Source organism: Cetorhinus maximus, chromosome 16, assembly GCF_964194155.1.
Source record: "Cetorhinus maximus chromosome 16, sCetMax3.hap1.1, whole genome shotgun sequence".
Taxonomy (NCBI): domain Eukaryota; kingdom Metazoa; phylum Chordata; class Chondrichthyes; order Lamniformes; family Cetorhinidae; genus Cetorhinus; species Cetorhinus maximus.
The window spans coordinates 73,302,356-73,319,250 of record NC_135894.1 but is presented as its reverse complement, the minus strand read 5'-3'; the positions used below and the strand labels follow the sequence as shown (position 1 = coordinate 73,319,250).

At 46.2% G+C, this 16,895-nt stretch overlaps 1 protein-coding gene across 1 annotated transcript in view; it reads left to right on the top strand.

Annotated features, from left to right (window-relative positions):
* The window catches only part of LOC144691696 (NXPE family member 3-like), a 61,260-nt gene extending 50,123 nt beyond the window's left edge, over positions 1-11,137 (top strand). The window contains exons 5-7 of the mRNA XM_078560052.1: positions 1,407-1,616; positions 5,143-6,705; positions 10,376-11,137. Coding sequence (XP_078416178.1) covers positions 1,407-1,616; positions 5,143-5,696 — 764 coding nt within the window. The 3' untranslated portion in view covers positions 5,697-6,705; positions 10,376-11,137. The remainder of the gene's footprint in view (positions 1-1,406; positions 1,617-5,142; positions 6,706-10,375) is intronic.
* Positions 11,138-16,895: the final 5,758 nt, after the last annotated feature.

Below are 16,895 nucleotides of genomic sequence, written 5' to 3'. Positions count from 1 at the left end.
AAAATTGCATAAGTTCCTTTCATTCTTTCTTCTCTAAGAGATTGCAACTTTTGTTGGGGTGTTATTCCATAGGTCACAGAAATGCTCAAGCAATTCACACAATAAACCATGTTTTATATATGACAGTAGTGGTTAGTAAGATATTGGAGTGGTGCCGTCTTGGCTGATGCCAATCCGACTTTTGCCTTGTCTGTTGTCCATATACAACCATTTGCCCTTTGGGATCACTGGTTACATGCTCATCGTGGAGACTTTGGTTGACTCATTTATTATTTTCTCTGTCCTTAGTCCTGGTAATGATTGGCTAATTCTTCAACATGGAATCTGGTGTCTTCCTAATTTGTTTGGCTCAGTGTTTTGTATCAATAAGACACAAGCATGTGGGATGCTCTTTGAGCCACTTACCTCATCCTTTCATTGTGAACCCCTGCCATCTGACAGCCTTATCAATCATTCCATAAATGTTGCCCTCAAGACATTTTAATCACACTTGGTACAAAAAATGATTCCTATTATTACCCCTGAAGCTGCCTTTTGCCAGATTGTATCTGTGTTTCCATGTCCTTCGCTTGTCATTTTACTTGCAATAATGTACAAAGTTAACCTTTCCTATTCTATTTAAGAAGGAAGACTCACATTGATCTAAAGACTTTCCTGACCTCCTGATGTCCCAAAGCAATTTACAATCAGTGAAATACTTTTACAATGTAGTCACTATTGTATTGTAATGTTAGGAAGAATGGAAGCTGATTTGTGCGTAACAAAAGTCCTACCCATAGCAACGTGGTAATGACCCCATAATGTGTTTCACTGATGTTGGTTGAGGGATCAATATTGGCCAGGTCACTGGGGAGGACTCCTCTCTTCCTTTTTGAAATAATACCAACGGATCTTTTATGCCATCTGAGAGGACAGATGGGACCTTGGTTTAATGCTCTTGTAAAAGATGGCACCTCCAACAGTGCGGCACTTCCTCTGTACTGCACTGTAGTGTCAGTCTAGGTTTTGTGCTTTAAGTCTTCAGGAGCCTGTAGACATCCTGTGTGATCCTCGTTTAATCATTTCATTTCAATGCTCAGGAGGCCATGTTTTCTCATCTTTCATCATTGCATGTTCCTCTCTTACCAGGGATTGACTTTGTGCACTTTCTCTGCACCATTTCCAGGGCTTAATAATTTCCCATATGCCTTGGTGACCAGAATTTGATGCAGAAATGACAGAATATTTTTCACAGTATTGTCATTTAACTATTTTTCTTTTATATTTCTGTTTAACTGTCTTTGGTAACTATAGAAGGCCTTTTGGGATTTTCCAGAAACTGTGATAAGCCAATTGAAAAAAAAACATATACCTAAGGTGGAGGGCAGTGGTTTTTGAGTATTTAAATGCTTTATCTTTATTTTCAGGCACAGGAGTTGGAAAATGTGTCCCTGGTAAGCCTCTGCTTTCACCATCTGGATTTTATTATCAGGACCAGTGGATTTCATCAAGCTGTAACGTTCAGCATTTCAACACACCTACAAGTATAACAGACTGTCTCAGTGGGAAAAAAGTTTACATTTTTGGAGATTCCACTATACGCCAGTGGTTTGAATATTTGACCGAATTTGTACCAGGTTAAGTTTAGTTATTTCTCATATGTATTTTGATCTAATCTCCTTTATGTATTACATATACTCCAATATAGTTTTGTGTAGTTCCCAGGTAAATTATTCTTCCCTAAATGTGAATATATCGGTCAGCATTTCTATACAACACACCTTAGTGTATTGAATACTGGAAAATTCCACAGGGTAAATGTTTTGCTGGTGGGAGCTAAAGGGCACTTTCACCCATTCTTGATAGTCATGTTTGTGGACTCAAGATCATTACCAGCAAAACATTCACATGGATTTTATTTTCAAAGCAAACAAGCAAATGTGATAACTGCTGAAATAAAATTAGGCAGATTACAGCTCAGCAAATGGAAAGACTGGATTTCTTTGCTATGAGTGTTGCAGCATTCCGTCACAGATCCAGTAAATTCAAAGTGGTGCACTGGACCATTTGGCCTCCTCCTGAGCTGAAAAAGTCCATGGAATTCTAAATGCTGATGGGAGGGAACTATACTGCAACCCTAGGGAGAGGGCTTCAATTTGAGGCATTCCAAGGGGTGCAAGTGCTTCTTGGCTCCAGTTACATCATTAGGTTACCTTTGGGGCTTTGTTGAGGGTTTTCCTAGTATATGGTGGGAATTCCATCGAGTTCATCACCTGGTAGCCACATTAAGACCCACGCCTCCTCAGTGCAGGGGTAGATACAACTCATAGGTTTAAGAAGATTTCATGAACACAGGAAAGAAAAGTAATTGATCTTTGAAGAATTGATGACTTACAGTAAAACAATGGTTACACTTCAAAGCAAAAAGTAGTTTGTTGACGGTAAAACACTTTGGGACATCTCGAGATCGCGAAACGCACAAATAAATGCAAATCTGTTTTTCTGCCTGATGGCTTCCTTGGCTGATCTCTGAGGGAAATTGTCGAAATGACACAACAACTTTCTTCAGACTTTGTATGGTTTTGGGTGTGCTATTTCACTGTAAAATGGTGCAGTCTGATTATCTGCCACTTCATCAGAGCAGGGTTCTCCATTTTGAGTTATTGCAGAGTACTGACACCAAATATTTAAATGGCTCTGTTCCTTTCAATTAGCATAGCACTAGTTGTCTGTGGTGAAAGGGATGGGTGTCCTGCCTTCCCAAACTTTTTCAGCCCCTCAAAACAGCCAGCCACAGTTTCCTGTCCAATGATTCTATTATTCTAAAAATGAAGCTCATGTATGCATCACTAAGCAATTGAATCATTGCAATTTTTTTGAAAGCCACAAAGTCTGAAGCAACAACTAGCGGTAGGTGACAAATCATGTGGTTAAAATAATTTTGAAGTTGTTTCTAACTGTTCTATACAAATGCACAAATGGTGAATGTGACTATGGTGCATTATCCTTTATTATTTTTCTCAATCTCTCTATAACCCTTTGATACTGATGTCCACCCCATCCCCTTTAGCACATCATCTTCTTAGGCCACCCTTCCATGTTCCCATTTTTGCCAATCTAACATTAGACTCTCTAGCAACATCTATTCTTCCCAGCTAACAGCTTTAACTCTGGCTTTTTCCAATGCTCTATCCTTGATCCCGGTTCTTTGTCGTCTACATGATGTTATTTGTTAACATCATCTGAAACCCATCTGCTACTGAAACTCTCATCCATGCTTTTGTCATCTTCAGACTCAGTGCTACCCTGGCAGGCATATACCAACTATGCCTGAGTCATTGCGTTGCAATGCCTCATCCTGTTTCGTTATCACTTTGATGTTGGCTGTTTTCGCACCGCATTTAGGCTGACATAGTTAAGATGTCGTTCGGAAACTTTTTCCTCACGACCAGTAGGACTGACTGTCGGCAATGGATGTTGCAGAAGAGAGTTTGCTGTGTTGAGCTTACCTGGATGATACTCGACATGGAACTTATGCTTTGGTAGTTTGAGTATCCAACCCTCTATTCGAGTGGGTAGTTTATTGTTGATCAAGCTTACTATTGGTCTATGATCATTTATTATTTCAAACTCCCTTCCTTACCATTGAGGTCAAGTTTAGTGAAGTGCTTAGCACCATTCACTTTCTCTATGATATCGATTATCAGTGTAAAGTGTCTTTCTCGTTGTATGGCTTGGTTTGGTGACTGTGTAGCAACATGGATTTCAGTCTGCTTCTCACTCTTGGGTTCCTTGATGACTTGTATGGAGACAAAAGGTGTAGGCCCATTCCAACCTTCTCAATAATGTCAGGGTCAAGTAGGCGCTGGAGTTCCTTCTGTTTGCTTTCTGACATGAAATGATATTCATTGGTGTTGATGTACAACTTGGGTATATTAGGGTATACATTAAGCTTGCATGTAACACTTTTCAGTTTGCTGATACCAATGAAATGGTCAGCTTGCAATTCAAGAATATTGTTAGTTTGTATAGGAATTGTGTATGTGACTGCAATCATGTGCAGATCTGTTGCTGCGTGGAAACTGATAAGCGCGTCATATACTCCAGGTATGACATGCTCTCGAGTAAGTGTCTCAAAAATATCTTCCAATTCTTTATCTCCATAATGGAGAAGTAAGGCCTTTGGTCCTTTGTCACCTGTGATTGAAAGCCTGCCATGACACCTTCAAAATGTCACAGCTACTTTTGCCAATGTTCGAATAAAACTGATGGCTCCGAATGTACATCAAAAGGTGATACATTGGTCATAGACAATGCCACCCTGATCAGCAACACCATACATGATCAACAGTCCAGGATTGTGTTCCTTTCAAAGAAAAAACTCTCTGGAATGAACGGAAATTATGTTTTTTTTGATTCGATGGTTATTTTGGTGAAATCACTGTGTGTATACACATTGTACAGGCTTTGCTGTTGCTAATCCCAAGCTAGAGCACCTCCTGTGTGTATTCCCTGAATCTCCAACTTAAAATGCTGTTTGTCGAAAGTAGGCAAACAGCTCCCAAGAGTTTCAAAATGCAAATGCTTCCTGTTTTTTTACCATCGCTGTTGCCAGAAACAGTAAGATTGTGTTGTTAAAACATGGACTACTTTATTCCTTTCTACACTCCCTCTCCTTTTATCTGTCTATGGTAGCCTTACATGGGCAAAATACACAATGCAATTTTCAATACACTACAACCACCAAAGCATTGCTCAGCCTCACCCTGCCTCTGAATTTGTTAGTTCACATGGCTGTTCAGTCTGAGTGGTTCTTAGCTCTTCTGTTTACCCAGTTATCCAAGTGCTTCCTCGCTTAACCACTGGCCCTCACCTCAATTACTTACCAGTCCACTAGCCCACCTGCCTGTTTCCTCTGAATGCTTCTCAGGACATTTATCGATCTGCCTGTCTCAATTATTTAACCTGGCTGCTGGCTTGTCCTCCTGAACACCCCATCCTTATATGAAGTTGATGGTTTAGGTAGAGTAGTTTGAGAGATGAGAGTCTCTCTAATTTAACAACTGAGATTCTAAGTGATTTATCTATTCTATGCCTGTTAATTTTTATTCACAGAATTACATTTCAGCATCAAGTTAAATGATGTGACATCTTCTGTTTTAGGTCTGAGGGAATTTGATCTCGGCAATCCTAAAAAAACCGGCCCTCATCTTGCTTTGGATATAGACAACAAGATCAAAGTGGAATATTATGCCCATGGCAAACCCATCCGAATCTTACCCATTTCGAGTCAGGATCTACCATTCATTGCAAATAAACTGGATGAGATTAAAGGAGGAAAGAGCACCATTATAGCCTTCACCATATGGTGTCATTTCAACACTTTTCCAGTTGAACCGTACATTCGAAGGCTCCAGAACATCCGCAGGTCAATTCTGCGATTGCTGGACAGGAGTCCAGACACACTGGTTGTAATAAAGACTGCCAATGTCCAGGCCCTTCCACGGGACGTCAGTCTCTACAACAGTGACTGGTATTCCTATCAACTAGATTTAGTGATGAGAAAGATGTTTGAGGGCATCAACGTGGCATTTGTGGATGCCTGGGAGATGACAATAGCACATTACCTGCCACATGAATTACATCCCCAGCAAGTCATTATAAAGAATGAAGTAGATGTGTTTCTTTCATATGTATGTCCTTTGGAAAAGAATTAAATACTGTTTTAGATCAGACTTGGTAATCATGAGATTCATATTACATGACAGAATGAAGAGATGAGCAATCAGGACTACAAGAATTCTGAAAGTGCTTTTTAAATGAATGTACTATTTTACTTTAAATGTGGATGACCTACAGGCTGTAATGTTTTTGAAATTGATGGTAGGCCAAATGTGAAGAATACTTTGTGACACATGTAGATTATTGTTGTTTTTACAATATGCTTGCAGGAAGGCTATTATGTGGTTGTATTGTTTTTTTGAATTGCTCTTTTGAAGCATTGACCCCTTCTTGGTATATGGTCCCATTTGTACCTAGCTTGCCAAATAACTCCTTGAGGGTGTGAACCCAAAAAAGTCACAAATGTTTCAAGCGAATTAGATGAGTGACAATGGGATTTACAAGTCTAGATTTGCAAACTTTGATATACTTGTGAAATGGTGTAAGTTGCTAGCAAGGGTGTGGGTGGCCATCCCTTGGCAACCTGCCAGATATGACTTGAAGGATAACAACCCACTGGAATTCTCACCAATGCTGCTTCTGAAACCAAAGGCTGAAGTAGAGCCCAAAGATTGTTAATGGTAATTTTCATCACAGCACTCGATTGCTAAATGATTGCAAAATGACCTTTCTGTAGTAGGTCCAGTTTTCTCCTCTTGGATTTTCCATCTATCCAATCGGCTAGTGGTGGTAAATAATGGCTTAGCAACATCACAATTTTTGGTTCTTCTTCCACAGTGGGCTAATGGCAACCATGAGCACGCATGATTTTCTGCCAATGAATGGGGTACCTTTGTCTCCATGTTCAAAATTAGAATCTGTAATCCTGTCCTGCAGGATACAGTACCAAGGGCACTAAATTGTACAATCCATTTTTATCATTTATGTTTTGCTGCCAGAAAGTTGAAGTTTGAACTATATTTGAGTGTCCTTTTGTGGGTCAGGGAATGAGATCTATTCTTCTTGGAATGCACTTAGATAGAATCAATTTTTTTTGGGAGGGGGGTACTTTTTGGATTTAACAAAGACAGGACAATGATTCAGCAATTATACAATATTTGGAGCAGAGCCCAGCCTGAGGATGGGGATCACTCTTTTTCCCTTCCATCTCAAACATTTTTACACCATTTATTATAAGAAAGAAAGAAATAAGAGCAAGATTAGGACATAGACCCCTCAAACGTGCTCTACCATTCAACACAATCAAGGCTAATCTGCACTCTCAACTCCCTACTGGAGGAAGGTTTGTAGTGGAGTTCCCCTGGGATCAGTAGTAGGACCCCTACTGCTTTTGATGTATATTAATGGCCTACGCTTTGGTGTACAGGGCACAATTTTAAAATTTGTGGATGACACAAAACTTGGAAGTACTGTGAATTGTGAGGAGCATTGTGTTAAATTTCAAAATAGCAGACATGCTGGTGGAATGGGTGAACAATTAGCAGATGAAATTTAATGCAGAGAAGCATAAAGTGATTCATTTTGGCGGGAGGATAGGGGAGAGGCAATATAAGGAGCAGAGGGAACATGGGAAAATAAGATATGGGAAAATAAGACATAGGAGTAGGCCATATTTAGCCCTTTGTGCCTACCCTGCTATTGATAAGATCAGGGCTGATCTGGTTGTGGTCTCAACTCCACTTTCCTATCTGTACCCTATAACTCTTGACTACCTTGTCCATGAACCAATATAAGGGGAAAAGAACAATTTATACTGCATGTGAAGCGAGTGCTGATTGTTTGGCAAGTGGACTCTGGTAGAGGTGTTGCCATGGGAAATGCATCAGTGATGGTGACTGAAGGTTAACTGCCAAGCATTGTTTGAAATTTAAAGCAGGCAGCTTGACTTTGACTGGTCAAGGCATTGCCCTGAGGAATGAGTCAGCAAATGGCTGTTACTCATTTTGTTTACCTGAAACAGGCATAATGTGTACATGTTCTTTCTGTCTGCAAAGAAAGGCCCTGTGATTTAATATATTGTAGGGGGTGGTGGTGTGTGTCAGCTTCACCTCTGACTTCTAAGCGGTCCGAATCGCTCCCACTCCCTGGGTTCTAGACCTTGGACTTATTTGGGGGTTGTGACAAAGTGCAGCAGACAACTGGTTTTGGTGCAAGAAAAAAAGACTGTGTTTATTGAAGTCACAAATGAACTTATAATATTAGGATTACACTGAGATTATACAGACTTACAAAGTACACTTAGTTAAGAATGGGGAACGCACGGCATAACGAGGGAAAATCACGCTACTAATCCCCTTACCCTTGTCCCACCCCCAAAACCTAACTAAATTGAACTAGGAGAGGTCAGGGATCACGCTCACCAACCAGGGTTCCTTGACAGTTCGAAATCCAGCCAGGTAAGCTGGTTGCAGTTTTGGGGTACGCTCTTTGTGTCCTCTGGGGCCTGCCGTCCCCACGTGGTCCTGGTCTGTGGAATCCGCGAAGGTTCTTCAGTTGGGTGGAGGGCGCGGTTGTGGGTGTTCGATCTTCGTGGAGGGCTGCGGTTGCGGCCTTGTCTTCGGTTGAGCCTGCCACCCTGTGCCCCTCGCCGTGATGTTGCCAACGGGCCTGCAAACCTCCAGATCTCCTTCCTCCGCTTGGCTCAGCTCCCTGTTTAAACTCTGCTCACCCTCCTGTGTCAGCTTTCAAAACTGCTCACCCTTCTGTGTCCCTGCCCAAAACTGCTCACTTCAGATCTCCTGGCCCAGTTATACTGTTTTTTTTCAAATTTCTTATCTCAATCCAAATCAAGGTTAGTTCTTTGTTTGTTTTTGGTGGGCTTCCCCAGGCGATTGTTGTCTCGTTTTTAATGGGCTTGCATGATGTTTATCATTGTCTTCTTGCCCCCGTAACTGGTCTTGAACTGAAAGCCATTGTATGTGTGGAGTATTGGTGGATTCGCATAATTGCATTGATTGTCGTCTTCCTGCCTTAGTAGTTAGTAGCGATTATTTATGCAAGATTTTGATGAGCTTTAGTTTAAGTCTTTCTCTGGGTTGATTGCTTTAAAGGGAAGAATGCGTATTCTGTCTCCTCTCGTTGTCTGGTTTCAGGTAAGAGTCCAGAAGTCATATCCTTGTTGATGATATGAAAAATGTGGGAGTTTTGAGAACCCTTCAAAATGTAGCTTCCAGTACACAGAAATGTACCACACTCCGAGCCCGACTGACAATCTTAAATTGGTTGCCTTATCAGTCATCAGTGGTGCATTCTCCATGGCAACACCTCTACCACTTGCCAACCAATCAGCACTCTCTTCACATACAGTATCAATTGCTTTCCCCTTATATTTGGTATTCTTGCAAGTGCCATGATGAGCGCAAGATGAAAAACTTTGATGTGTCTTTTTTTCTTAAACTGTGTCCCCAGTTCTAGACTCCCCCACAAGAGGGAACATCCTTCTGGTAACCACCCTATCAAGTCCCCACAGCATCTTATTTGTTTCAATTAGATCCTAAGGGGACCTGGGGACGTATGTGTTCAAATCATTGCAGTTGCCAGGGCACGTTGAGAGAGTGATTGGGCATATGAGATCCTGGATTTTATAAAATGGGGCATGGAATACAAACTCAAGAAATTTATGATAAAGGTGTATAAAACACTGGCTTGGCCTCAACTGGTGTAGTGTCAGTTCTGGATATCACACTTTGGGAAGGATGTAGAGGCAATAAGAGATGATGCAGAAAAGATTCACGAGAATGGTTTGAGGGATGAGGAACTTCAGTTATGTGGCTAGAATGGAGGAGCTGGGGCTGTTCTCCTTGGAGAACAGAAGATTGAGAGAGATTTGATAGAGATGTTCAAAATCATAAGGGGTCTGTACATATAGATAGGGAAAAACTTGATGGAAGCTAGAACCAGAAGGCACCAATTTAAGGTGATTGGCAAAAGAAACAATGGTGACATGAGGAAAAACATTTTAATGCAGTGAGTGGTTAGGATCTGGGGTGCACTGCTGAGAGTGTGGTGGAGGCAGCTTCAATTGTGGCTTTCAAAAGCACAATGGTTATCATTATCTGAAGAGAAAAAAAATCAGCGGCTATGGGAAAAAGGTAGGGGAGCTGCACTAGATGAATTGCTCTTGCACATAGCCGGCACAGACACAATGGGCTGAATAACCTCCTTCAGTGTTGTAATCCTTGTATAATTCTATGAATTCCACTTTTCAGCCAGCTTCCCATATTCCTTAATTCTGTGACAGATCAAAAATCTATCTATCCAACCCTTGACTATACCCAACAAGATTTGCACAAACCTCTGGGGTAGAGAATTCCAAAGACTCACAAGCCCCTGAGTGAAGAAATTTTTCCTCAATCCGAAATGATCACACCCTTATGCTGAGGCTGTGCCCTCTTGCTCTAGATTTGCCAGCCAGGGGAAACAACCTCTGTGTCTGCCATGTCAAACCCCTTCTCGTATATTAATGAGATCACCTTATTCTTCTAAACGCCAGAGAATTTACTCAGCCTTTCATCGGGCAACCCTCTTAACACAGGGACCAATCTAGTGGTTTAGATAAATCCTTTGGGATTACAATTACATTTTAGTCTTGATTTCCCAAGGTCAAAGAGCTAGTGATCGTTCTGGCACCAGACATTGGCATAGCTATTGGGCCTCTAACTTTGCTTACTGCATTCTAGCTGTGCTCAATCTTCTGGCAAGCTGATTAGTGAAGCAAAAGCTGACTTCACTGCAGACACATGAAATTTCACTTTACAAAGTAAAATTAAACAACTAAGGTCCCACATCAAATTTCTCAATGTTCAGAGTCTGTTCCGCGCCTCGCATTTTCTTGGGAAATGAGCCTGGTTTGTTTTATCCCTGTCAGTAAAGCAAGTTGTTATTTGTAAAGTGGTGGCGTATTACAGTTCACACAGAGAGTCCAAGTTGCTGTGGCAACGTGCACTTTTTTACATGCATGTTGTATTCTGGAGCTATGAATAGTGATGGTAGGGGTTCCAATTTTCTTTCCATCACGTGGCTGATCATGAATCTCTCCCACTCTTACCGACTTCCATTGGCATGCTTAGGAAGGATTTGTAGGTTGACATTCAACCTGTTTGGCCACATTATGAACACACCATCCTTGGTTATTAAGTCTTGGGTTGGGACTTGAACCCAGAGCTTCTGGCTCAGAGACACTACATACTGCAGCGCAAGACCTCTGTATTTGTAAATTAACTGGCAACTTGACACTTTGGGTAGGGTGGGATTTTCTGTGCTGCCACATTACATTGCTAAAGCGTCTATTTTTGCTGCAGCCCCATTTTACCACACTGAGCCCAGAAGGGTTAAAATTCTGAAGATAGAAGATCTCCTACTTAAGTGAAATTAGGTGATGGATATGGGCTGTGTGAGTTGGTGTATTACTTATTTTGCATCGTGATGGGTGGCTAAGTTGTCTTTATTGAACAAAAGTGAATCTGCTGATAGTAGTTGCTCTGTACAATCCTCACACTGTGAAATAAAACAGCTCAATGATTGATGTGGAGCCTGGTCTTACCTCGTGTTAACTTGATACACATTTGAAAAGATCAGAGAAACACATGGAAGGATAGATGTCCGTGTCATCATAGTCCAGTAGTTGGGTCAGTTGGAATCTATTATTTGGATGATAAGCAGTTTACTATAGCCATAATATGGCCGGTATGAAATGAACGCACCTGTAAAGTTACATTGCCCACCGAGACAAGAAGTCACACTGGCAGCAGCATGGCTTAAATATAATCCAATTAAATTAAGGTCCTGGGATCTTGCTGGATCTGATTTCCACTTTAGATTGTCCTATATTTGCTCGCCACATTCCAACTTCATACAGCACAACGTGGTGCTAACTGGTAGGAAGCCCCCCACCACCCGACCAGCGTTAATTAAATGCTTATGCAATACTCAGTGTGACAAGGGTTTCCCACAGGAGATGTTATGCATCAAGCGCAGTTGCACGATCCACTGTGGCTGATGCGGTTACTGCAAAGACGGAACCGAGTTCATGGCCAGAATTTTCCCGTTGGCGTGCGGGGGCGGGACCTGCATGTCCGGGCGTAAAATGATGCGCGGTGATGTCGGGCGAGCATCCCGCTGTCAACGCGCGCCATCGTGATATTTGGGGAGCCGGGCGCCATCAATCAACGGGCCAGTTAAGGCCCTTGAGGCAGCAACTGATCGCGATTTTTCGCAGCCCGTGTGATCTTCAGAACGTCGCGTGGGCGCGACGGGCAGGCGGGTAGGAGACATTTGTATAAACCTCCTCCACGGGCGGGATAAGAGGGGTGAGTGGGGTCGCGAATGTGATGTTTGAGGTATTTAAGTGTGCAAGTAACTTTTACTTGCCTGTGTGAGCAGGAAGACTTCAAAACTCATACCAGCTGCTAGGACAGGAGTAAAAGCCTTGGTCAGGACTCTACAGTAGAGATCATTTCTGGGGCCTGCAGCTTTTAGGAAGCCTTCCCTTAGCCTGGGAATGGGAGTTGTGCTCTCCACTGGAGGCACCTCCTCTGAGGAGGAAGGGAGGGCCAGAAGGGGGAGGCCAGGAGTCCACATTCAGCCTCCAGGGGAGCCACCTTTGGGAGGAGAGACACAGGCACAAGGGGTGCAGGGCCAACAGGAAGTTCAAGGTGGAGGGGACCGCAGAAGATGCCACTATCCTGCTGCCAGGGTATACAGGCGGCGAAGCAGCTACCTCAATATGTCTGAGGTGCAGTGCCGAAGGAGGCTCCGTCTCCATCTCCGTCTCTGACTCCGTCACCCCCATCTGTCAGATTATAGGCCCTGAGATCTCCACAAACTCTGTGGATGGGCACCCCATGCCAGTGTCTCTAAAGGTCACAGTGGCCCTCAACTTCTATGCCCCCGGCTCTTTCCAGGGGTCGGTGGGTGATCTCTGTGGAGTCTCCCAATCAGCTGTCCACACTTGTGTCAAGCAGGTTACAGATGCTCTGTTCAGGCGTGCATTGACCTTCATCCACTACCGCTGGGGCGAGGCCAGTCAGACAGAGCAAGCCAGAGGCTTCGCAGCCATTGTTGGCTTCCCCCGTGTCTAGGGTGCGATAGACTGTACACATGTGGCCATCAAGGCGCCAGCAGGTGAGCCCGGTGCCTTCGTCAACAGGAAGGGCTTCCACTCCATGAACGTGCAGATAGTCTGTGATCACAGGATGCTGATTCTGCAAGTCTGTGCAAGGTACCCAGGCAGCTCCCACGACGCCCACATCCTCAGACACTCCCAGGTGCCGAGGCTCTTCAGTGCTCCAGCCCAGCTGGATGGATGGCTGCTGGGTGACAAGGGCTATCCCCTCAGAAGGTGGCTCATGACACCTCTCCACCATCCAAGAACAGAGGCTGAGCAGTGGTACAATAGGAGCTACACCTCCACAAGGGCTGTGGTGGAGAGAACTACCAGTCTTCTCAAGATGCGCTTCCGATGCCTGGACCGCTCAGGGGGCACACTCCAATACCCCCCAGATCGTGTGTCGCTGATAGTGGTTGCATGCTGCGCTCTCCACAATCTGGTGCGGGAAAGGGGTGATGCAGTGGACGAGGAAGACGTAGACACAGTTGCTCCGGATGCACACGATGAGTCCAGCAGTGTGTCCGAGGATGATCACGTACAGGGGAACGCTGAGGGAGTAGACACTGAGCCAGGCACACTCCAGGGAGGCAGGGACACCTGGGAGGCTTTAATCAAAAGAACTTGCAGCTAGAACACCACAGATGGACCTTCAACACACGCCAGGGCTGCAGGCTCCACACTCGATACCTGAGTGCTAAATCTGCCTGGATAAATAACATTAACTAAGGCCCTTGTCAATAAACCTCAATGTCAAACAACTCACTCATAACATCATGGCTTCCTGTACACATGCAGAAGTAAGGAATCACCTGAGACAGGGCAACATGTCAAGATTTATTGACCAAACAAAAGTAAATTCAAAAAGCAAAACAAAAAAGGTGTTGGACATCACACCGAGTCTTCGACTAACCACTATGGGCCAACATAAAAGCACCAGTGAGAAACCCGTGGTGTGCCTAAGGTGCCTTAAATTTACGCTTACAGGTGCTACGCCTAGGTGCTGTTCCCTCGCTGGCACTGGCACCTGCTGACTCTGCTGTCCTGTTGGCCTTGATGACCTTGGCGGATGTCCACTGGCCCGTGGAGCCTGTGCTGGCCCCGCCTGGGAGGGAGCAGCCAGCTCCACAGCTGGCATCACCCCAGTCACCACAGCCTCATCGGATGCCACGGTCATGGCAGAGGGGCAGAGGAACTGCTGCCCTCATCCAGAGCGCCCTGAGAGGAGCCCGCAGAGACGACAGACAGCTGCTGTGCTGACGTGAGGTCGTTTTGGACCTCCTTGCTCACCATAGTTGGATGGGCACTGAGCTGGGATAATTGGTGCCTAGACCATCTTCCACACTGGCACTGATGAGCTGTGGCCAATGCTGAGGGCTTGCAGGTCCGAGCGTAACCCCAGGAGGCCCTGATTGTTCTCCTGGAGGTGCCTCTCCACGAGAGTCGCCACTCTCTCCATGGAGGAAGCATGGCGCTCGGCCATGAGGCTCATTGCATCGGTGATGCTCTGTGTGGACTCCTCCAGCACGGGCACCATGCCACGCTTTGCCTCATATATCTCTGCCAGATTGTCTGCATACCCTGCTGCACTTCCAGCATCTGCTGCCTCACAGACTGCTCCAGAGCCACATCATCAGCCACCGACCGAACATGTGCCTGGACCCCAGCAGTCCTCTGACTCCCGGTGCCATTGGCACTCTCTGTCTCTGCCCGCACCTCAAGCGAGTGTGAAGTACCCTCACTGCCGTGCCCCGGGACACCAGCCGAAGATCTAATTCCCACCGAGGTGCTAGTATCTGCGCTGGTGCCTGCCTGGCTGAGATGGTGTGACACTAGTGAGTGGATTTGCTCGGGGGCTTCAGGGGTGAGAGGTGGGCCCTCTGCCTCCCCCTCCCGACCCTGCTCCGGTGATGCTGAAAGGAAGAAAAAGGATATTTGATTAGTTACAGTGCAGACAATGTCAACTTGCATGCCGCTCCCCCAGATCATTGTGCGCTCATCCTTCAATAGTCAAGGGTAAACCCATGTTGCTAAGTTCAATCATGGAGCATTCAGCAGTGCCATGGCTGCTGTGACACACATGGTGATCTGAGTGCTCGCCAAACATACCTCCTCGTGGCACCCCAGCCTCACTGCCACCGGTGGACCTGGGGGCATGGCACCTCTCCAGATCCATGGCCTACTGCTCGAAAGCCGTTAGGATGACCAACTGGGCCTGCCCTCCGCCAGTCCGCATTCGTTCCGACGCATTGTGCGCAGTCTTTTCCTAAAAGGGAGAGAGGAGCATTGATTAGTCCAGTCTGCACCTGAATTCCCATCGCATCCCTGCCAACCCAGCCAGAGTGGGACATTGCAGGAGTTCACTTCTTTGTCACCCCACAGCTGCCGCACACTCACCCAAACAAGCCTGGGCTGACCCCCTCCCCACCCCCCAACCTCACACCCCCCACTGCCCCCCCCCCCCCCCCCCCACCACCCCCCCACCACAATTGGGCCAAATGCTGCCTCCTTCACAAGGTGTCACTTTGCTAAGCAAGGAGGTACAAGCACATGGAGCGCAAATACCAGCAGATGGATTGGTGCCCGTCACCTGGAAGCTCCCCTCCCAGAATGTTAGCGCCCTGACTTCGACATGCTTCCCAGTTCCAGCACTCTGCCTAGATGCAGGACCCTTGACTTTCACACCCATTCCATACTCTGGGTGTCAGTGTCACACATGTTGTGGATGCAGAACCCATCCTAGCTCAACCCTCTCAGGATGAACTGGGCATGGGCAATCTCTGCTGTCACACCCAGCGAGGGATACATGCCGTGAGGGATTCAATGACGTTAATGTACTCAGAGTTGCACGGGGCGGGGGTGGGGGGATGACGGGGGAGGGGCAGTTGGGGGGAAAGGGTGACGGCTGCATTAAGTGACTTGAGGCAACATGGTACTCGCCCTTCCTGAGCGCAGATCATTGGACCTTTTACGGCACTGGAGCCATGTGCGCTGCACCACATCATGGGAGCTAACGCTCTCGGCCAATTCCTCCCACGCACATTTGGTCAGGTGGGGGGGCCTCCGCCTCCTATCTCTCTGAAGAAGGACCTCCCACCGCGCCGCCACCTCCTCCAGCAGGGTAGCTAGGCACTCGTCTGAAAAATGAGGTACACTGCCCCGCTGGCCTACCCTCTGGCCTAGCCTGCCCCGCTGGCCTACCCTCTGGCCTAGCCTGCCCCGCTGGCCTACCCTCCGGCCTAGCTTGCCCCGCTGGCCTACCCTCTGGCCTAGCCTGCCCCGCTGGCCTGCCCTCTGGCCTAGCCTGCCCCGCTGGCCTACCCTCTGGCCTAGCCTGCCCCGCTGGCCTACCCTCTGGACTTGCGTCATTCCATTGCCCCTCTGCAGAGCTCTTCACCCAGCCATGGTGAGCAGCCTTTCCAAGGCTGCCAGGCCTTCCTTTATACAGGCCACCGGGTCGCCAGTGGACACAGCGGGCTGAGCGCGCCCACCGCCGCCCGCCCACTCCCGCTATGCATGTGAGTCATGAAGCACACTGAGTGGGCCTTAATTGGCCCACCAGCGTAAAATGGTGGCGAGGACCCGATCGCGGGTGGCCCACCCGACATGGGGAAAATTCTCCCCCATAAGTCTCTTCTGCCAGTACCCAGCCTCTGCATCACCAAGCTTCTCTGTCGCGTCTCCTCACAGCAACACAGGCAACTAGGCACCAATACGACCCTACGCTGAACTACAAGAGATCTTGGATGAATCTTAGTCCCCAGAGACAGAATATGCAGTCCCACATGCCCTGACATCCATCAACCAGGTCCCAGTTCTAGGACAAGTAATATCTGATGCTTTGTGAGTCCATCTCAGGAGAGTCAAAGGCACTGGAGCAGGTTCCTGTAGATGGCTGATGATCTCTTTAAGCAAGCACCTTCCAGCAACTTCTGCAACCCAGTGGGCTTTAGACAGGACTACGGCCCTTCCTCTGGACCCAGTCCATAAGGCCGAGAAAAAGATGCTGAGCAAGTCTGTGTCTCCAAATCCTGCCAAGGCTATGCGGCCAAAACAAATGGAGAGGACAGTTCACCCTTACTGTTGTCAGTGAGGGAGCCAACGCGGGAGATAGCAGCTTATGGTTATA